Source organism: Amblyomma americanum, chromosome 6, assembly GCF_052857255.1.
Source record: "Amblyomma americanum isolate KBUSLIRL-KWMA chromosome 6, ASM5285725v1, whole genome shotgun sequence".
Classification (NCBI taxonomy): Eukaryota; Metazoa; Arthropoda; class Arachnida; order Ixodida; family Ixodidae; genus Amblyomma; species Amblyomma americanum.
Window position 1 is genome coordinate 24905665 of NC_135502.1, and position 23239 is coordinate 24928903.

General features: G+C 43.8%; 1 protein-coding gene across 5 annotated transcripts in view; it reads left to right on the plus strand.

Annotated features, from left to right (window-relative positions):
- LOC144136458 (protein turtle homolog B-like) overlaps positions 1–23239 on the plus strand; it is a 356448-nt gene that overhangs the window by 235062 nt on the left and 98147 nt on the right. For all 5 annotated transcript variants that reach the window (XM_077668793.1, XM_077668797.1, XM_077668795.1 and 2 more), the window contains exon 5: positions 12950–13066. In XM_077668793.1, the coding sequence (XP_077524919.1) occupies positions 12994–13066 (73 nt within the window). In that variant the 5' untranslated portion in view covers positions 12950–12993. The remainder of the gene's footprint in view (positions 1–12949; positions 13067–23239) is intronic.

The window sequence follows — 23239 nt, forward strand, 5'->3', positions numbered from 1 at the left end:
GGCTACAGATTTTCTGAAAGTAAGAAAATTATCCGAATGGAACATTACTGTCTGATTCACCAGAACGGCCAGAGCCGACAGCTGATTTCGGCCGCAACTATTTCACACTTGAAGCTGAACTACTCCGTCGTCCTGGTTGTTAACCGCGTAGCGGCTTTGAACGGTATTTTCTTTGCAACATGAAGCGTGCTGCATTGCATCTGCTTTTAGGTTTTCATCGCTATACATGCGTCGAACCACGTTTGCATAGGGGAAAATTAATCTGGAGATAATGTCTGTAGTACTAACAATGTATTCGGTCGTGACAGTGTGCCGGGATGCGAAGCTGCAGGAGCTCTGAAAGCTTTCATCTACTTATCATTTGTTCTATAGTGGTGCTCTGCACATGAAATACTGCTGCGAAGGTGAACGTTCTTGTTGCATTTACCAAGCTTGGGTGGCCTTGAACAGCTTCCTGACCGGAGGCGATTTTCTTATGGAAGAGTGCTCATCCATTTTATTGAGTAACTTCACTTTTGTCTCGATAACCGAACGAGTAGTTTACATGTTATCCTCTATGTCAAACAGAAAACGGAACCCCGTCAATATCATGGAAGCGTCACAAAAGGCGGCGATGTACTTATGTTACGTCTCTGTGTAAAAAAAGAAAAAAAAACCTCATCATTAAATATTTCGCAATGTACTAAGCCTATCAGAGTTTCAGAAAGCAGCTTGCAAACCATGAAAGATCATAATTTGCACATAAAAAGCGAAAAGCATAGTTTATGTATATTTTAATTGCCCTCAAGGCACAAAGGCATTAGAGGAGCGTGTGGGGAACATTACGAAGCTGTTTCTTTTATCAATAAGCCGCGGGAAATATGAGCAAATAATTTTTCTGAGAAAAAAAACAAAGAACAGTAATAAAGGCTAAAGACAACTGTACAGTAGTTAGTTGCTGGTTAGTTTTTACGTTTCAAAGCAATATTGTGAGTTACGAAGCATGCCTAAATGGTAGCGGAAGGCTGTGGGTTAATTTTGAAAAATGGAGCTTTTTTTTTACGCGCACTGGACTCTGTGCGCTGATGTTTTTGTTTTTGTCGGCGGAGTGCGTTTTCTACGAACGCAAACGATAAGGCTCCTGTGCCAATCATAATTCCAAGAGCCGCCTAAGAACTAGCTCGCTAATTAGCAAGTCTGCCTCCATCATTAAGCACGCTCATACTATTTTTAGCCGATGGAACAAGCTGGGCAGAGCATAAGCGATAGCCGATAAAGATGCAATATTGGCACCGATAGCAACCACGTCTGAAAGCAAACGATCCCAGCAAGCTGAAGTTTAACGAAATATGACAACTGTATTTGTATTGTTGTGATTAATATACGCGAACACAACGCCGAAATTCAGCAGAAACCTAGAGTTCTTATGACGATTATCACTTCTGTTGACGTAGGTCAGTTTCGAGCGAAAAAGTATTTATAATTCATTTCTGACTAGACACCCAATTCTGGGCCAGGAACAGAAAATGCAATGACTGGTGAATGTATTCTTTTTCGGCTGCTAATAACAAGACACGCTTATTTCTGAGAAATAATTGATTAAACTGCTAATGAAGCCGGAAGAATGTGCTCTCACTTATTCCTGCGAGTGCACTTTAATCCTTAATATCAATTTGACGGAAGCTATACGGCTGTGCCACAACACACGAGCCTCAAACAGAACAGAAGTGTGTGGGGAGGAGGGATGAGAGGATGGGGGGGGGGGGGAGTTGAGGGGAGAGCGCTTGCCCCGAGTGGCGCTGCAACTTCTGCAGATTGCACCTGCGGTAGCTCAATGGTTATGGCGCTCTGCCCCTCACCCGAAAGTTGCGCGTTCGATCATTGTCAAGACGATGGCATTTTGACGGAGGCGAAATGCCAAAGGCCCATGTACTGTGCGATGTCAATGGACCTTAAAGAACACCAGGCGGTTGAAATTATCCGGGGACCTCCATTACGGCGCCCCTCACCGCCTGAGTCGTTTGGGACGTTGAACCTCATAAAACCAAAACCAAACATTTAGGGATTACGCTGGCTGTGGCAGCTGTGGAAAAAACAAACAAGAAGAAGATCACGAAGAAGGTTCAAGGCACTTGATAGATATTATATAGACGTCAGCCTGGGACTAAGCTGGCAGCAAAAAGCTAAAGAAATCACATAACCGACAGCTGTCTGAATGTACTCCACGTAACTGAAAAAAAAAAGTGAAAAAAGCAATAAAACACCATTTTTCTTCGGAGTAAGGGCAGATTATTTTGGTTGCTATTTTGGTTGCCACATTTCTCAGGGAACTCTTCTTTACTTGCGCCTGGAGGGATTTATGAGAAGCACTCGGACTGTAAAATTTCAGCGACTTTTCTTCTAAATGTCGAAAAAAGGAAACAAAATCGAAGAATACAAAAGTAAAACTCAGTTGAACTGCTTTAGGCCCTGCTATGAGCACTCGAGCCGCTCAGATTTCGGTGCCAAAGTTGTGCGAAGATGTCGGCGACAGTTACAACCTGACAACCAGCAAATCATCTTGCACCGGTAAGCAGTAAACATGTCTTCGGAAAGTAAAAGGAGCTTCCTTAGACTCTACACTGCTATCCAAAAGGAAAAACAAATCGTCTTGTACTTTTTGGGAAACGCAGTGACAGCTTCGGCATTAAGTACAAGTTTTACGACGTACGTAGCGACCAGAGGCTTAATAAAAATAAACGCCACGGGTACCTCGAACTGTGTAGTCCTCATAGGAGAGGATGCTACTGTGTAAAATAATTGGGCGTCTGCCCGGAGGCATAGCATACTGGCAATGAAATACAAACTGCATTTTTAATATCGGCGTATAGCATGTCCCTCTGTACTTAAGGGTCTTGGATTTCATAGTTATGAAACAACGCGTTTGACGAATGTGCATAACTCACTGCCGAGAAGATCCTTCAGTGGTTTTACAGCTCAGTGCTGCATGTCAGTCCAAGACCTTACTGAGCTAGTTTGTCTAGTGCGCACGCATTATGCATAAGAATGACTTGGCAAACATGTTTAAGTGGAATAAGGTATTTTTGAGACTTTCTATCCCAGAGGCCTGTACCGGTGTCACACCAGATTTATTACCTGCGAAATGCCTGACTTGGCTGATACCTCAGTAGGCCATTTCCTGTAGAGTGATTCACTGCGCAGGCGTTGGTTATCGCTGCTGTTTCGGCATATTCGATCGGCAGTAAGGTACCATTCAGTAAGGCGGTTAGCAATGTCAGCGTCGCATGCGTTCAAAGTTGCGGAGTAACTTGGTGGACTATGACATTTTACGATCTTTTTTTTTTTCATCGAGAACACCTATATAAAATTTTCACGGCGGATGGTCACCGTCGCATTATTCGAGGACGTTGCGGCGTGTGTCGAAAAGTGAACCGAATGCTGGAATTTCACATTACTGTCTGCATGATTTTTGTAAAGCGCGATCTTGTGATCTTCTTTATTTTTATTTTTACTTTTTACTCTTTCTCTGAACAAAGCATTCTTTTCACTGATTGCCTTTAAATTTACTAACCAACATTTTTTACTTTCCTTTAGCTTTTTGCACAGCACCGTTACATTATGTTTTCATATGTACATTTTGACACCGTACAATATTCTGGATAATGTTGCTTGTTCTTGTATAACTGTTGTTGTGGAGAGCGACGGCTGACGCACCACTGTTGCTGCACCGTCGGTGCCCTTTGAGGCCAGGGCCCAGTCAGGAGGATGTGTTCCCTCCTCTTGCCCTGCCTCAAGGACAAGAACTAAGTATTACCTCAATAAACAATAAAAACCATAATCGACTGTCAAGCCCGTTAGCTTATAACTTGAGCACTGTTTAGAGGATTGTGGCGTCATTTACCACTGAAAAAAATTGCATTATGCAATAGCCTAATACACGCTTTGTCATACAATTGTCTTACAATTGTCATACATTTGTAGGATATTGTAGAAATCTGTATGAAGGACTTAATAGTCTGTACGAATGTATGACATTTTAATGACTTTTGTTTGATAAAATTATGACATTTCTATGAAAAATGAGTGTGAAGTTATTGCATTATACGGCTTTTTCGCTAGGGTTATCTGGAGCTATTGAGGTCTACGAAATCAAACAGAATTAACTATCGAAAATCAGAAATAAAGGACACCCTTCGCACGATTCTTACGACTCAGCAGCGGTCTAGTACTAACTGTTAGGGCTGAGGCGTACTAATAATATGGCCATGGGACTGCGTTTGATGAAAGCAAACAAAGAAAAAAACGTTCACGTGAAATTACCAGCTAAAGCATCGCTTGCATGTTAAGGCAGCACTGTATCGGCATCAAGAAGTACCGGCAAGTCGGGAAAATTGGCAGTAATCTTCAAGCCTACTGTGACCTCGCATGAACTGATCCGAATTCAATAACTTTACCAAAGTTGGAAGGAATGTATCACAAAGCGTTCTCTCTCGGTAGCATTGAGAATTATTTCGCGGGGACTTTTGGATGTCTCCAAAAAAGTAGAGATTTAAGTAGGCGTACGACATCAATCGTGAATAAAAAGATGTTCGGTCTCAAATTCGGCACTCAGCTTCGGGTTCGGCTTCGGCATGCGTGGCGCGATGTCAGAGCGGTATCACCGTTTGTTTGTAGTGGACAGTACCTTTCCTATTTTCTACTGAATTTTTTTCACGGTACATTTAACCGCGTCATAAGCTGCCAGGCAAACAGCATCGCGTAACAATTAATGGCGATCATGGCAAGACGGGTGAGAACTTAAACGACTACTGCCTCTACGCTAAATAGAAAAGGCAGATTTTTAGCTGCCGTTTTTGGCGAACCGACCGTGCACAAAAGACCTGCGAACGTAGCGCCTATTTAAAACACTGATATTTTAGTTTTGTTTAAAGTCATGGTTTAGGTGAAGGATATACATAGAAATAAAAACTTATGCGTTTTGGCAGAACATTGAATAGAATGAGCTTTTTGGGTGGGCCGCGAGGGAATAAATCTGTGTAGAACATGTGTTTCCTCCATGATAAATGTGTCGCACACGACAAGTCCACAATGCGCGGGTTTAGAGCAGGTGACAGAAGAGCGCGTTAAAATGGCAAACTTTTCAATTTTTTTTCGTTCAGTTGTCTTTTACATGTCCGCCGAAAAGCATACACAAGAAGAAGTCGAAACAGTTTCATCGACAAGATTATATATGTCGCCTTTTCGATTCTTCGTAATACAATGTCACTCCTACTCATGAAAGATATCTTATTTGCAGGACACAATTTCCTCCTCGCTTCCCGCGTGATTTATCCTGAAAACCCACACGGCCAACCGAACGAACTGCGTTCGTGAAAGCACTATAACATGCCGCGGAACATCTCTATAGGCATGTCAGAATATCATATTTTTTACGCCTGGTCCTGAACCAATGCGTCATACTGCTCTACGTAAATACCAAAATAAAAACGAACAAACAGCAACACTATTTCTGTCGAAAGTGGATCTCCTGCCTACACAAGCAAAAGTAGAACATAGTGAGCGGTTCGCTTGCGCTTTGAGCCTCGCAGTTCTGTATTGGAAATGCGATCCAGATGGCGCTAATGGCACGGACGTCCTCTGAGTGCCCTCAGCTCTCGCTTCGCGCACTCGCACGTTTGACGCTTCTCGGGATCCAGAGGCTGCAGCAGGTGGACAGAACAAGGGGCGCAAGAGAGCCAAGCAGCGGAGGAGAAAGGCATTTCGGAGGAGCGAATGCAATGAGGGGAAGCTTTATGGGGGCGCCTTTTTGAGAGCGGAGCCGGCATTTCCGCAGTTTCATGTTTCGGACACTGCGTAGGCCGAGGGCTCATCTTTCGTCGCTTTCACCGAAGTCTCCGCAGCACCGTAGGCGTCGCTTTTAGCGTGCTTTTTGTTCCATGCCACTCCGGGCGCCCGGGAAGGAAGGAAGGAACCTGGGCCGCCTCTGTACTTGAGAGGTCTGTAAACAATGGGCGCGACCAGCTCAGGCTGGCCCCCGCTCAGATAGACGCGCGCTAGCTTGAAACGTTCCCGGAAACAGCCTTGTAACAGCGGTGCCAAGAGAGCCGGCCGTCGATGGGCAGCGGCAGCAGCAGCAGCACCGACGCTCCATTTGAGCACTCTTGCGCTGGCCAGCTTTCATATAGAGGCGATTTTTTTTTATCCCTCGTCGTATTTTCTGCGCTTTAGCTTTGTGTTTGTCGTCGCAAATGGCTGCCATCGCGTTTCTCGGCTGCTGGCTCGCAATGTGATTTCACTCAGGAGGAACGGCTTTAGGGACTCTCGCAATTGAGACAGCGAAAGCGCAGAGCCGAGAAATACGCAGGTGGTTGACATTTTTATTGTGTAGCAGCAGTTCTCGCTTTCTCGGCGAAGGCGGAGACGAGGAAAAAAAAAAAGACTGAACTAGAGTTACAAGAAATCCGGTTAGGGCAGTTGGGCTACGTGACTAATTTGGTTTCATGCTGGGTTCTCGTGTCGAGAAGGCGATAATGTTAACCTTCGCGCAAATTCGCATCAGCAGTTTTCTTGCGCCCACATGCTTTTAACACCACCGTGCAAGCATGTGTAGCCTTCCTGTGTTTATTGCATGCATACAGTTCTCATTGCTATGTGACGCATTGATTTTTAACATATAGGATCACCTAGGTGCACAAAGGTCCGTAATTTGCGTAACAAACCATGCAGTCTCGGTAAGCAATCGCATGTCGCAACGGCCACAGCGTTATACAAGCTACAGCGGTTACTTTCCGCCCCACGGCCTTGCATGAATAGGTAGATTTCAGAAATACAGAAGTGAGCTTCTCTGCAAAACAAAAAAAAAATAACTATGGCGGTGCAGTTATTGCTCAGGGCAGAAGTTGGGTGCAGCGCTGGATATTTCTATTGTAATCCTTATGCCCTGCATGCGCCTATGTTCCCTTTCGACAATTGCCCACACCCCCCGTCACGGGGGCAAAGGTCTGTCTCCTTTCCTTTCCTGCCTACCCTTCGCCACAGAGCCACAGAAAGTTTGGCGCGGCTGCGTTTTGTCTCCCGTCGCGAAGCAGTAGTTTGAGAGGACTGCGCTAAATACCTTAATCGCGACGACAGCACCCTGCAGGACCGTGAAGGAGACTCGCTGAATTTGTCAGACTGCAGAACTATCTTGCACTGCACCTAATTTCTTCCCCAAAAGCCGGTCTGGTGGGCTTGGCGAAGGAGTTCGCTTGTCCAGGGAAGCTGGCTTCTATATTTCTGCAATGAATCTATAACATAGAATAAATACGTAATAAATTAGGAGTTTTCTACCCAAGTCTAATCTGACTGCCAAGTGTCTTTTTGTCATAACCCTTTTTTGTTTAATTCGCGGTGCGATGGGTTATCCAAGCACGAAATAGCAGTGGCGAACATTTTGTCACGGTGGTGTGTAGGCTTCAAGTTTGCGCAGTATACACACAGCATCTTTGCGTCGATTAATGCTTCTGGCGGTTCTTCTGTTCTTCGTCAAGAATGTGATGACCTCCTAAGTATAGTCGGATACAACTGAAGTCTGCAGTGAAGCTCCGCCCACATTCACGACCACCGCACAAATTTCCTCCCCTACAAAAAGGTAGTCTGTTGGTAAAACTTTTCGTTTATCCATACAAACAACTGATCACAAGAAAAAAATTATAAGCTCTAGAATTCTGATTCCTGACTTGTTTAATACAGTTTAATATTAACTAGCTGATTTCGTTTATTATTGCGATTGGCCAACGGAGTAATACAGTACGCCGCGGACTACGACCCACTGTTAGCAATTGATTTTTGAAGTTTTACCCTACTGAAGTTGTATCCTACTGAAGTTGTATCCTATTGAAGTTGTATCCTACTTTAGTGTAGCTACACTACTATAGTGCAGTCGTATGCTATCTTTTTCTTGACGTAAGCAAGGCTTTTGATAGCATCTGCCACGTTCTTTTGCTTGATAGACCTTCTGCACTGAGATTTCGAGGTTCAGTTTTGCAATTGCTTACTAACTTTTTACAACATAGGTGCCAATATGTGTCGATTTCAAAATTCCAAAGCGATTTCACGCCAATTACATCAGCAGTACCACAATGTTTCATATTGAGTTCTTTGCTATTCAATCTATACGTTAACGATCTTGCTAACACTGAGATTGTTTTATTGTTCCAATATGCTGACGACACTGTTATTGTTTCGCGCGCAAAGAATTACACTGATGCAGTTACAGCATTACAGAAAGCAGCTATTAAAGCCATGGACTGGTTTAAGTCTAACCTTATCAATGCTAATACTTCTAAAACGCAACTTATACGTTTTCAAAACCGATTAAAACAATTCGAGTTGAGTCAAACTGTTTATTTGCATACTTCCTCGTGTCTTCATTGTAACTGTGCACCAGTAAAATATGCGCAGTCGGTCAAACATCTTGGCCTGATCTTCAACAGTGATCTCTCTTGGAACTCACACCTTTGTTTTGTTTGTCAAAGTCTTCATGCTGTATCGCGTGTGCTGTATGATATTTGACACTTTATGCCTTTTTCCGTCTGTAAACGTGTTACACATGATCTAGCCTATAGTGTTCTTGGATATGGCATCACTGTTTATGGTCACTGCGCCGTTCGCTGGCAGCACAGGGTGAATTCAATTCTGCGTTCCCTTCTAAAGAATATTGCCTACGACTTGTCTATTGGCAATGACATTGACATTTTTAAAAGAATTAAGCTTCCAAGTTTTAACGCTTTGTTAACAGAAACATTTGTGCTACAGCTTTTCTGGTACAGTCAGTTCACCATTAAATATGTTCCTGCGCGTGATTTAAGACCAAAATACCGTTACTGCATTCCTCGCTCCTCAACCCGGTACGGAAAGCGCACACGTCAATACCATGTACCTGCCTGTTTCAATAGTTTGCCACCTAGTGTATTCCGCGTGAAAACTAAATATAACCTGAGAAAAACTTGGCGTTATGTCTCTGCGTTGCTTCCTGCCCCATAATTATTCATGTAATGTTACTGTCTCATTTTTAATATTGCTATCATCCCTCTTGCTGGTGTAATAAGTTATGTCTCTATATTTATCTCTCTATGTTGTTAAGATTTTTTTTTAAGTTGTTGTCATGTTCGTTGCAACGTCTCCATTTTTTTGCCAATGTTCGCTGTCTGCCAGACGCTGCCACTCAAGCCATTTGAGGCTTTGTTAGTCCTGATTCATGCTGTATTTAAATCGACACAAATAAAAGTGCTATCTATCTATATCTATCTATCACTAACCTCCTGGACATATAGCGCAGCAGTGGCATAGCTTAGTATTCCTTTTTGCGGCGGTAATTTAATGCGGTAACTATTATAATTGTTCTTGAACGGTGGTCAGCTGTAGCCGTAACAGCAACATCAGTCACAAGCAGAATTGCCACAATGGTGCGCTGAAAAGTGTTATGTTTCACTTCTGCCTTGCAGCATGAGTTGGGCTTTGTTTTCTAAAGAGATTTGCTTATGAATTTCATATCGACACGACGCGATCCTTCACTCAATGACCAAGAACGCTTTATGCTCGCTGACGAATAAGTGACAGGAAAAAAAGGATAAAATAAACGCTGCTTTGCTAAGTGGACGCCCGATGTAACAGCGTGATGGCTTGTAAATAATCAAGCCAAAAGGCAGTGCCCAGGCAGGGAAGTAAATTAATGCAGCGAGCTTCCGGCTATCGAGCAGCTCACTTAGATGACCCAGAAAGCAATCTAGGAATGGGATGCGCCGAACGAAAGGCTTATAATAATTATTTACTCATTAAGCACGTGCCATCTACCTCCGTACGCTCGTTTGGCTTCCCGCAGAGCATTGCCTTGATTGCTCTTTATTTTTCTTTCTCTCTTTCTCCTTCTCCCTTTTTATCTCTATAACCGTAAAAGTCTGCGTTCGAGGTGTTTAAGCGCATTTACTTGTCCGCTCCTTTTTCCTTTTTCGCAAAGGATACAGAGCGCTGATCTTGACATCAGAGTTTTCCACTAATTTCTTCTATATATATATTTTTGTTTTTGAATAGAAAATGACAATTACCAAACTATAAAACCTACCTTAGACTTCCGAGTTTTCGCAAAGGGCCAATTGTTATTTGTTGCTCATTCTCCTGCTTCGATATTTTTTCCTTGCTCTTTCTGTGCGGTACTTCGTGCTCGTCTGTCACGGTGACACTCTTCGGCGATCCCGTGTGCTTTTCCTCCCTAAGAGAATTCGATTCATTGTAACGTGACGCAGCAGTATTCGAAGAGATCTTAGGAAGAAAGAATACGGCGCTATATTTGTTTTGACAACAAAATCCGGTGCGCAAAATCTTGTGTAATGAGCTACAGTTGGCTTCTGCTATGGATGCCTCGAAATAAACTTGTTGAAACACAGCGCTCGTTGTGTGTTCTTGCTCTCTGTGTCCCGTCTGTGTTTTTTGCGGTGTTACTGGAAGATCGAACATTAGACCCAATATAAAATTCCGTGTACTGGAGCAAAACCATGGCGGTAAAACCAGCGTAAGGCGAAATTTTTTTAATTCCGAATAATCAGCGAAAGTTTTTATTCTTTTACAGGAAAGAAAAAACAAAAGAAAGAAAATTTGACAGGCGATGATTTCTATTATGCGTTCTTTAGCATTGGATTTATTGCAACTTTGCAAAAGCGAACCTCGGGGCCTTGACGCCGTTGTCTCACATGCTCACGATCACAAGGTCGATTTTGTCAACCATATATTCGACAAGTCGTCTGCGTTTCGCTGCGTCGGCTTTGAGCACGCACACCTGCGGTCCTTGATGCCGCTCTAGGGTGTTGTTCTACACTCGAGCTTGAATGAATGAATGAATGAATGAATGAATGAATGAATGAATGAATGAATGAATGAATGAATGCTTCAGCTTTTGTCGCACAGTACAAAATACAAAAACTGTGGGTGACGACAAAAAAAACGGTAAACAATGACCACTTGAAGAGCTTCGTCACCAATAAAATTTCAGAAGTTATCAGTGGCATTTGATGCGTTATACAAAAAGAAAACACTTCGCGATCACGGCAGAGTTCTCGTTTTGCTTGTTACGAAAGCACGTTTGGATCACCCATCTCTCCAGATACTCATGCATCGCACTGAGGTGCCCTCCGTCATGTAGGAGCTATAGAAGAACTCTAAAGTAAGCTTCAAGAATGCTGTGAAAGCAAAGTTTGCATACAACGCTCTCGTGCGCCACCTACGAAGACCTTCACTTCAGCATCTATCAGTAGTAAATGCGGGGCTGTGTATTTCATGCTGTCATGCGCCACCGACGAAAAACTTTTTCGACATCATCATCTGATCTGCGAGGAGGGCAGTCCGTGACATAATTTTCGTACCCTATGAACGGCGCAACTTCAGCCGTCCTCCTTACATGGAGCTGACTCAGGAAAAACACTCGAGGAAAAGAAAAACATTCTGCCTAAGCAAACACCAAAATTGTATGAGCTGGTTTGAAAAGCACCGCTTTTAATGGACCACTGACAACGTACACAGATGAGCAAGCTTGTCTGGAGTGCGCGAGCGAGCGGCTGCGAAGCTAATGAATCAAAATTTTTCAGCAGGTACTGTGTTTCAGATAAAATGATTGCGCTGTAGAGATGTCGCATAGACATACGAGCGATAAACTCCTGAGCATCCTGCCCTAAGAGAGTAGACGCGCTAATATTTCCCTTTATTTGCATCGCGGCACAGCGTTCCAGCGCTACAGACATGTCGTTTTATGTATGTGCAGCATTTTTGAACGCAGAGCTTAACTCTCCTCATTCCACATTGAATAACTAATTAGCAGGTATCCTAGGATGACTTCTGATCAGCTGCGATGTAAGAATGGTCTGTTACAACAGCGCGCAGGAAGTATATTTTAGTTGTCTTTGTAGCCATGTCCCGGAGAAACTGCTTCAGTTTATTCGCGATGGTAGGCTAATCAGCGGTCACCTCCGTGACAAACATTTTCTGGCGCAAACAGTATTTAAAACACCCCAGCATGCGCGTATCCAGCCGCTAAATTTTCTTCTTTCTTTTCCTATCGTCGTGCATGGCTGCACTTATGCAGACACAAAAAGGGAAGCATTAACACATTGTAGCCGACGTAATCTGGCAGGAATGCACAGCAGAACGATTGCAACTGCAATTTTTTAGCAGATATACTGCAATGCGTTTCATGTTTACAAATACGCATCATTCACGCTTTAGACAGTGCCATACCGGTGACTGCCTGCTTCCTCTGATGGCCAGTATGTAGTGGACGAAGAGTAATAACACACGACTAAACGTCTCGCTGCGTTTTGTGAGCACTGTGGTTGACGCCCACGATAAGTACTAGTCCAGCAAATGGGCGAGGTGGAAATTTAAGACTACGCGTTCTTGTGGCACATCTCAGAGCAATATTGCTCTTGAACGAAATGAAAAGCAAAAACATGACACCATATCTGCCTGCATTAAAACTGTGGCCTTTAATAAAGGTGACACACACACACACACACACACACGTATATATATATATATATATATATATATATATATATATATATATATATATATATATATATATATATATATATATATATATATATATATATATATACACACACACACACACGTATATATATATATATATATATATATATATATATATATATATATATATATATATATATATATATATATATATATATATATATATATATATATATATATATATATATATATATATATATATATATATATATATATATATATATATATCATTGAAATCAAGCAATCCTGTTTCCCATAAAAAGCAACGGGCTTTTGTATGAATTACTTTGGTCCTCCGACATGCATTACTTTGTAGGCGGTGAAGAGAAAATTTATGTAGGCTGTTCTTTGAGTGACCTGTTGTCATTTTTTTTTCTTTTGCGTCGTTTCGCAGGCGTATAAGGAGGCGTGCTTGACTGTGCTGTCGCCTTCGCTGCAATGCGACACCCGCGCGCTCTTTCTTCGTGGACCCTGGCACTACTGGTGTCTTTCTTCGATTTCGCATGGCCAGGTAAGCAGCATTATTATTTTGTATTTTGGATTTATTCTGGTTAAAGAAGTGTTGTGTCCCAAGGCCACGATGACGAATTGAGAGCGTAACCGCAGCCGCCGCGGCTGCGTTTTTATGGACGCAAAACGCTAAGGCGCCCGTGTGTTGTGCGATGTCCGCGCACGTTAAAGATCCCCAGGTGGTCAATATTTTTCCGGAGCCCTCCACTACGGCACCTCTTTCACCCTTTTTTCTTTCACTCCCTCCTTTATCCCTTCCCCTACGGTGATGTTCAGGTGTCCGACGATATATGAGACAGATACTGCGCCATTTCCGATCCCCAAAATCCAATTATGATTATTAAATAGAGAGAAAGAGAAAAAAATAATGACGAATAAGATGAGTTCTGGTAGAAGCTCTAGAACACAGGTTGTGTTTAGAAGTTCTAGACGTATAAATTACCCTCCGGCCAGCTCGATTGGTTGGCTCCAATTAGCTTTCCCGGCTTACCGGGGGTCAGTGACTAATGTATGCACCGTTTGACTGTTGATCGCAGGCGGTTCTTCGGGCCTAAGAGCCGACCGAAACCTACTACTCCCTGGAATGACTTGCGCCAGTCGAAATGTACTCTGCAGCACTGTTCTACTTCGAAGTAGCCGAGCAATCCGGTTAGATTCAAGCACAGTTGTCTACTAGGATGTTCGTTTGTGTCGTGCAAAACCCTTTCTGCCACGAATACTTCTACAATAAATCGTTAGTTGGTACAGATCGCGCCCCACTGCACCGAATTGTAAAGGAACGCCATTTGTTCAATGCCCATGAAAACGTCGCTCCTAACGACCTTCTATAGCCAGTGGTGTGGTTTGATCATTAAACCAGGTTGATAGGTTTGGCAAGTTAAAGCTTTCCGATAATGACCGTGCACCATTCACCAAATACAAAACGACTAAAATTAGAAAGACAGCGTTGCCGCCGAGTAGGCCGGCCTACGCTCAGCTTTGGGTATAAGAATCGCCGGAAACAAATTGTCACCAGCGAGCGCAATTACCTAACGATTAAAGCCCTGAAAATTAATGGTTCTTTCCATATTACTGGGGGTAACGTTGTAACGGAGTTCGAAACCAGCAACAGTATATGAGCTGGGTGTTCGCAACTAAAATAGTGAAAATGTAGAATATCTAATTTAATTCTTGAAGAATACATCAACAATGCTCCAGTAGGATATTATTACAGCTGTAGAAAAAGACATCCAACTGGCGCCTTTCTTAGACAGAAAGTTGGCCTAGAGTTTTCGGTTATCTCTGAACCTTAAAGCTGATGCTGCCGTTTGCCACCAATTCATTGTTTTACATTTCACTGCTAAGCCGCTAGTTCGCCTCCAAACAAACGGAGACACTCGTTTATGTTGCGGCAGTGTTAATTTAACATCCGAAAGTTCAATACCACTGTGAAAATCGAAAATTGGGAAGTTGCACTTTTCCTACATCTGTTCTCGAACCTACATGTTGAGGCATAGCTTTATAGCGTAGTTTCTTAATCCTTCAATTATGCGCGTTCGCCCGTCTCTTCAGACGCATTAATGGTTCATTCAAGTGGCAGATGTCCTACCACTGCCTCCTCGATCTCTAGTTCCGCGGTATAATGAAATTTATTTCTTACCAAGCCGAATAATAAACGCTAGTTTTGCATCATTCATTTTAGACGTTATTTTAATAATAACAAATGCTACAGTCATAGCTCGTAATATCTTCAAGTTCAGGGAAAGAAAAGAACGAATAAATATGTCGCAGAGAGTTTCTTTGGTAACATAGGAGAAAATATTGCCGGCCACTAATAATTGCAGATCTTTACAAAATTAAAGCAGATTTTAAAAACTATTGAAGGAAACGAGTGCCCTCGGTCTAGTAGAAAGGAGTGTGAATGAAATTAAATCTCCATTGCGGCTTTTTTAAAAATGGGAGGTAATAAATTGATATCAAGTATGAAAACTAATTTAATAAAGGTTCTCATTATTGTCTTGCTTCGCTATTTCTGACAAGGTATAAGATTCTTCATGCTAGCAGTTGGAAGAGAATCAACATTGGCTCCGAAGCAGCAGCTAAGGGATTCTCTTTGATGTAAGCGTGAAAAATTTGCCTTTGGTATAAAAAAAATCAGTTCCCAGTACATTCTTATCTTTGCATATTGCCTCTCAGAACCTACAGCTGTTTCTCCATGCCTCCCTTTCCGGCTCCGTGCCGAGTAAAACACCTTCAGCAAATGCTCCCGTAACTGCACTGAAAATAAAGAGCCGGGGTGTTGTTAAGAGTTTAAACAGAAAAAAAAGGACAAGGTATAGACGCAAGCAGTCGTAACAAAGCAATTTTTACTGCGGAAATGAGCTTCAACGCGGGCAGAAAACAGAGACGGCAAAAGAAGCTTAAAGCTTTGAGCCGAAGTGCGCGTTTCGATTCCCGTGGGCCTAGAAAAGTTAATACGAGAGTTTCAGTCTTAACGTTTACGTGCCCTGGGTGTCAATGCTTTCCCTCGGGACGTGCTACTGCCGCTTCCCCGAACGCTGCATTTAATTTTCACTCCCCAGAAGGTTGAAAGTGTTCCTCTGCCGTCATGCCGAATCGTTTATTCTTGTGTTCTTCTGTATGCGTACACCGCGTGAGGGAATGAATTGTATCTGTGAAGTAATGCTTTGTTCCAGCTGTGGCTCTGGCGAAAAGAAAAGAACAATAGTTGTAAAAGCATAAAACAAAAAACAGAAGCAAAGCCGCATGGTGTCTCTAGCAATATGCATCGTAGCCAATTAAAATGTCACTTTTGAATGTATTTTATGAACTTCCGACACCTGGCGGCGAGGAAAAGGCATTTCACTCTCACTGCTGCTTATCCAATGTGAAAAAGCAATTACATTTTCCACGGATGCAGTATTCTTTTGGTACGCATGACGCTACACTGCCATGGCAGTTTTTATTTTGGTTGGCGCGCTTGCAGCGTCCGTGCTTAAAGGCAAATTCTTACCCACTCAGTGTGGAACGCGCGACGTCACAAAGAAGTTGACAGTTATTCCGTCTTTCTGCATGTATGCTGCGGCAAGAGGTTTAGTTTGTTTCTACACGGCAATCTTCAATGCGTCGTTCTGCGTTCAGTAATATGGAAAATGGAAGGCTCGTTAACACTTTGGCATTCAAACCGTAACATTGCCACGCCTCAACTCATTCGCTATCGGGCGATTCATTTATTTTGCTTGGAGAAGAACAAAAGTCGTTATTATTGGTGACCCACTATTGCTTCATATAAAAGCTTCGAATAATTTCGTAATCAATATATGTTAAACATTTTATATTTTTGCAACTGCTCACATTTCGTTCTTTTACTCTGTGTTTTTCACGCTTCCGAATCGAGAAATATTGAAGCGACCAGAAAAGACAGGCTATTAAAGGTTAACGATTTCTTTCCATTAAGTTTAAGATTAAACACAAGGAATGAATAATATATGTTTGGTAGTTCTTTCAGCCTTCTGCAAAGCCCACTTGCTCTTTTGAATTGATCATTGAAAACGGCGAGAATTTCGGCTGGGTATGCACGTACATTTTGTCATTTTAGAATAGAGCAAGCCACGTGTTATGTTTTGTGCCTTCAACGCTAACATAATATAAGTACACTGAACAGCCCGAATCCAAAGTAGCAGCTAAGATGAATTCAGAACACGTACAATTACTCTTCCCTACAGTGCCGCCACGTGTAATTGGGAAACCAGATTTCCACAAAGATATATCACTTGCTATCATCTTCTGAGGCCGGATCCGAATGAGACTAAAACAAGGGGACAGAGTAAAAACTCGTCGCCATTAATGAACTAATACTCTTTCTTTCGAACGTCGCCGCTGGTTCTGGTCTACCTTAGTTTTGATTATTTTTATTCACTTTATGTCACGGCGCGACCTACTGCGACCCAGCACTCCAAATGAGTGCTTCTAGTATTACACCGGCTCAAAGTTCTAGCGACGTAGGCGTTCCTACAGCATGTTAGCAAAAAATAAAAGGAGTGCATTTATCAAAGACAATCCCGGCGCTCATTTGCGTAACTAGCTGCGCGGTGCAGTCCTAACGAACCCCTTGGGCCCTCCTCCTTTCGACAACGCAGTTTGCTTTTGATTAGGAGCTTCGCATAGAATGATTCTTATTCTCGGCGACACCTCTTCCCTTTTCAGGCATGGCTCATCCTTTCACCCTTTCCTTCCTTTTATCGCTTTGCTAAGCTTTGGATTCGTGCACGTGCGCCATGGAAGTAACTCGCTGAGCAAACTGTTTTTCGGGAGCTACCCCGCTCCTCGTCGCTGGAGCGGCTCATGCATGTCCTCTTCCGTGGACGAAGCGAAAGTGTGGGCGTATTAAAAGGAGCTAATTGGACTAGAGTGGCAGTGCTCCTCTAGTCACTGCTACGCGGATGAAGGAGACGTGAGCAGCATTTCAGATGGGACGTAGCTGCCCGCATCTCTCACGAAACGCTCCCGGGAAAACTGGGTCAGTCCTCCTCTCCAGACTCCCGCACGATTCCCTGTATTTCAGTCTGGCCCTGAATTCTCCATGTTCTTTCCTTCTCGCCTGTCCCTTCTTTCCATCCTCCCGGTTCAGCTCCGTAAACTCCGGGAATCGCAAATAGAAGCTTCATCGAACTGCAGCTCTCCGGTATTCTCGATCGGGGTCGCTCCATTCAACGCTGGTGGCGGAGATTAATCGTAACGGTTCCCCAGCTACTCCAGATTTCCAACTGACCCAGGATCACTGTTTGCCGAGAGCTGTAGCCTTTCGCGACATTATCCCGTCTCGAAGCCCCCATCACACGCGCGACGTGCGTAAATGTCAGCCCTGGCGAGGCCACTGTTTACGCCAGGGCGTCGCACCTATTATAGGCGTCGGGCATCTAATTGAACTCGGCCTTCCATTGCGACAGGGCTCCCCACGCTGCGAGCAAGCAGAGCGAACTCCAAGACAACGGCGCTCGTCTCTCCCTTCTCCTCGACCCTCTCCCCTTCCAATCAGATAACCATGCGCGTACTCAAAGCGGTCGGCTTCGTCATGAAATCCGGCTTCTGTAAGCGTGATCTCGCCTCTAGGTCGCTTCCATCCAGATAGGGCGTCGGATGATAGCACTCCAGAACATCTGTAGTCGCTTTTCATGCATCCTATCCGAGAGCACTGCGGAGCACGATGCTTTCAGCTTGCAAGCCCACGTTACCTCAGGACCGCACCACGAGCTACTCCGGGACGCCTCGCCGATTAAACCCCAAAGCCGCCTCTGGCGTTAGTATCGCGATGCGCATATCTTCCATGATCTCGTCTTGGGCGGGAAGCGAGTCGTAAGTGCTGGCAAATCCGACAGCTATCCGGTTTTACCACTACCCTCTTTGCGTGGCTATACCGGCGACCTTTTGGGTTATATTCAGCGTCCAGTCGCGTATTCCTTTATATTTGTTCTGACAAAAATGGCAACTCCAAGCGCCCTTTTGATCACTTCGCAGACGATGCGCATATTTGTTTGCTGTCTGCCGCAAGTGTAAGCTCTTCCTATTACCTCTGCTTCGGTTGAGTTTAGCACTTCAGGGAAGAAATTCCACGCTGACTCACCCGAATGCTCTTCCAAGAATGAGTACAGATCTTTAAGAGCGATTTTCCTTGCTGTGTTGGATTTAGTCGGTAGGCGGGAATATCCTTCCACGAACGCACGTATCTTTCCTTGCGCTCTTTTTATTGTTTTCTTATCTTTAGATATTACGTTGTTGCTCCTTCTTATCAATGGTAGATAAACACAGCACGAGCTGCAGGTATAGAAGGGTAAGTTTTCTAATCTCTGAAACTATCTATAAACGAATAGTTTTCCACGCAGCAACTGAAAATATCTATAAACGGATAGAGGTTTCTACGCAGCAACAAGAATCGTTATTGATAGGCGCAGCAAAACTCTTTCTTGGTCCGCGGCTGACTTTTTGTTGTGATAGGAAAATTGTATTAGAAAAAAATTAGCTATGTCTCTATGTAACTGTGGCACGGTGCTTGCCGATAAACCTGCAAAGGCTGACTGGAGGGAGAAATCCTCGTTCCACAAAACCTTTCTTTCCATCTCTGGAGTGGGTTCACCATGTAGCTGAACATAACCCAGTGTACATTAGCACTTGTGTAGCTGCTAATGGCGCGGAGTCTGTGCTCCTATAATTTTCTTTTCAAACTTATGAAGCATCTTACGTAGTGCCGCCCTTTTCTACTTTTTCATATGCTTCAAACCATTTCTCTCTGAGTAGAGCAAACACTATCAAAGCATATTGAACTGCTATCCGAACAAAACTTTTCTTTGTGTGCTCGAAACAATTTGCCACGAGGTATAACCTTTTCGTACCGGCCTAGCGTTCGCACGAGCCTCGACTTCGTGGTATAATTTTAGTTAAACGGTTAGCATTTCAAGAAGTTAGAACACAGAACTACAGTTTCTTTGTTAACTCAAAGTAGCAGATCACGAAAAATCATCTGCTTTCACCTTTATCATGCTCTTTGAAGCCATGACCAGAGCAATATATGCGACATGTGTCACGTAACCTAAGCCAAGGACAAAAAAAAAAAAGCGCCGCACTACAGCAGCTGAAGCCAACGCCGTATTGTTTCCCATTGCGTGCCGCTCCTCGGAGTGTTTATTTTTTCAATTCCGCTAAATCAGTTAGTTACCTAAGATCTTTATGCAAGAAATTGAATATTCAATTTAGGGCCAAGTGCGTTTCGTTTAGTTGTAGAGAGGGCGAATAATTAAGCGATGAAGTTTTTTGGCAGAGCCGTATCTCCTGCGTAGTCATTTTCTCCTGCATCAAGGAAAGCTCGCCAACTATAAAAAAGACGTAATTATGCTCTCGGGTTATTGTATTGTAGCCTATTGTACATTATTGTACCATATTGTGGCGCATTGTGGTTCTGTATTATATTATATTTTACAAAAAATGGTCTACAGACAGTCTATAGAGTTCTTATATACTCTATGGCCACACACTTTTATTAAACTTCTATCGATTGTCTATAGACTTGCGGCGACACACTGTGCATATTTCCGGGCAGCCTCCACCTTGTTATCATGCGGCCCAGCGTAACGCGGCCACACGCTGGACTGCGTTACCGATAAAACACAGCACCACCGCTGCGTCACCCGAGGCATGTGTGACCGACGGTGGCTACAAAAACAGGCTGCCCGGCTCGGAAGGGCGGTTTTCTTCCTTCCGCTACCGACACGAGCGAAGCGTTGGTATGCTCGTCCGCTGCCGTCGCTAATCGAATAAACAGTTACGTTTTTATGTTGGGATTCCTCCTTCAGCAGAAACGACATCCCATAGATTGTATATAGAAAAAAGTTTACTAAAAGTGTATGGCCATAAATATATAGATTGTCTTTAGACTGTCTATTAGATTTTTGTTACCGATAGACTATTTTCTAAGGTTTTTCTATAGAGATTCTATAGACTTTATAGAAGGAAGTCAGTACAGTCTATAGACTGAATCAAGAAATTTTTGTAACGGTATATTGTACCGTATTGTGGCTACCAAACGCGTTCTGAATAACGAGGAGTGCGCGCTCAACGTCTCAAAGGTAGCGATGATTTGAATTGAGTGGAGGTGTTGAATGCTACAGGTGGGGTTAGCCTTGCTTTATTTGCCGGCAATTGCTCCACCGCAGCGTGCCTTCTATATTAATAATGTCCTAAAGCCTGTCGCATCTACCCCGCTATGCGCACAGTCTCTTATAATAGCATACATTCTCTCCCGCAGTCACCATCTATGCACATAATCTATCCACACCGTCCGCATCAAAGCCCACTCCAGAAGTCACCACCTATGCACATATTCACAGTAGAACATAGGCCATTGTAGTGCCACAATTTATACACACATTCACTCACAGTATAAAGTAGTCCACTCCGGAAGACACCATCTACGCACACATTCAATCACAGAAGGCCATAGCCCGTTCCTGCTGTCACCATTTAAAAACAAGATCCGTATTCTCCAGAAATGTTAAAAGAAGGCGTGCAGCCTCCCTTCTGCATGTCTGGTTTCCACTTGAGTAGACAATGTCCTGAACTGTACTGTGACGGGTTCCTGTCTTCTCGAAGGCAGCGAACATCACATACCTTTCCGCGTTCTACTCTGGGTAGTACATAATATAATGGTCGATATCCCCGCGCACACCACATAAAGAACAGAGCGAAGACGATGCTATGCCCGTCTTATGCATTCAGGCAGGAGTGCGAGCAGAGGCCGGGCGAATTCGATTTAGTAGAGTCGCCTTGGATCTTCTCACTCCCTTGGTCACACTTGGCTTGTGGAGCGCACTCCACAGGGTACTGAAATGATCGAGAACCGTTTTCCTGTAGAGACCTTTCCCATCTTGAGATACGTTTTTTGATGGAATCCTTGAGAGAGCTTTATGGGCGAGATTGTCTGCCACCTCAATACCGTTCACTCCTATGTGAGAGGGCACCCATTGGAAATATAGAGTAAAGCCTCTGCTCTGCAGATTCTGCACCAAGCGCAGACAGCTTACAGACAAGGCATCAGTAGGGAAACCGCGCTCTAACCTCTGAAGGGCAGATTTTGAATCAGTTAGGATGACGACAGGTTGAGCCGGACAAGACAGTAACTTCCGTAAAGCCGCCTCAATAGCAACAGATTCAGCCGTTGTGGAGGATACGACAGCAGTAAAGCGTACGGACCGCTTACAGTCCAAAGAAGAAATGCAAAAAGATGCTGCGCTAGCTTGTTTGACCTTGTCCACCGAACCATCCGTGAAAATTTGAAGATAACGACCATACTCTGTTTCCAAATGGTCAAGTACAAGCGAACACGTTGCTACCAAAGGAGAGCTGCGCTTTTCGCTCTCATGGGGATTTGTGAGCTTACAGTCGAGAGTCGGAAAAGACCAGGGGGGTTTCAACCGTTTACTTTGCTTTCGGACATTAAGGCCTAAAAAACTAAGAGTATTGAGTGCCATGTAAGCCTTCGACCCATATCTCTTGCACAGCCGCTGGAGAAGGGATCGCCCAGCTACCGTCTCTACTAGGCGGCCAAGATGCATTAGTAGTCTCTGAGAAGCGACAAGGCTAAGAGGTTTCGATAGAGACTCATGAATTACTGCCTCATTCGCAGCCGCTTGAGGAACTCCATCGGCTCTTCTTGGGCCCTTTCTGTGGACAACTTCGAGACGTTCAAGTTGTGATGCCGAGGGGGAAATAAAAGGTAATTGATACATTATGCGACTGACCACCAGCGCTTCATGAAGATTGACCATTGAAGAAAGATGGTTTCCCCATTGCTCACGTGCAGTTCTACGGATCACATTGAGACGAGAAGATATAGATGAAACAATAGCGTCTACATCTTTTCGCCACTGTAGACGGGAGGCAATAATGACGGCCAGGAAACGCGCGTGGTTGAATTGACGGATGCAAGAGTGACCGAGGTCTATCTTCAACCACGCTTGACGCCTTCCTACACCTGGAAACAGAACAAAGCCGAATTTTTCATTGACAGAGACAATCCCACACCTTGAAGGTAAGCTTGTGCCGAAAGTAGAGCCTGTCGAGCTATCAAGGCTAATCGCTTGTGTTGGTAGCCAGTAATCCAAATACAGATGTCGTCAGCATATATTGATATACGCACTTGCCTGCAACTTTTTTTCAACGAATCGGGAAGGCCAGCCATTACGACGTTAAAGAGCGTGGGGGAAAGAACACTTCCTTGAGGCACACCTCGTGATAGAACTCTTTCGGTGCTTAACGTACTCCCTAACCGTACATGAACCGCGCTATCACTTATAAACTTGTAAATTAATCTTAACATATGGCCCTGTACGCCCATGCCTTGCAAACTGTTTATAATTGAGCTCTCAAGCACGTTGTCGTAAACTTTCGCAACGTCGAGAACAATGACTAAGGTGGAAAGGCCGAGAGCTCTCTGGTGTTCAATGTGATTCACCAAGTCTAAGACGCTATCTTGGCCCTATGACCTCGGTGGAATCCTGTCATACATGTTGGCAGTGCCTTGCTGTCCTCAAGCCACCACGATATGCGTTAATTTACCAGCTTCTCCATCAACTTAGCTACACAGGAGGTTGATGACACAGGGCGATACGAGGCAAGGTCTGTCATGTCATTGCCAGGCTTCAGT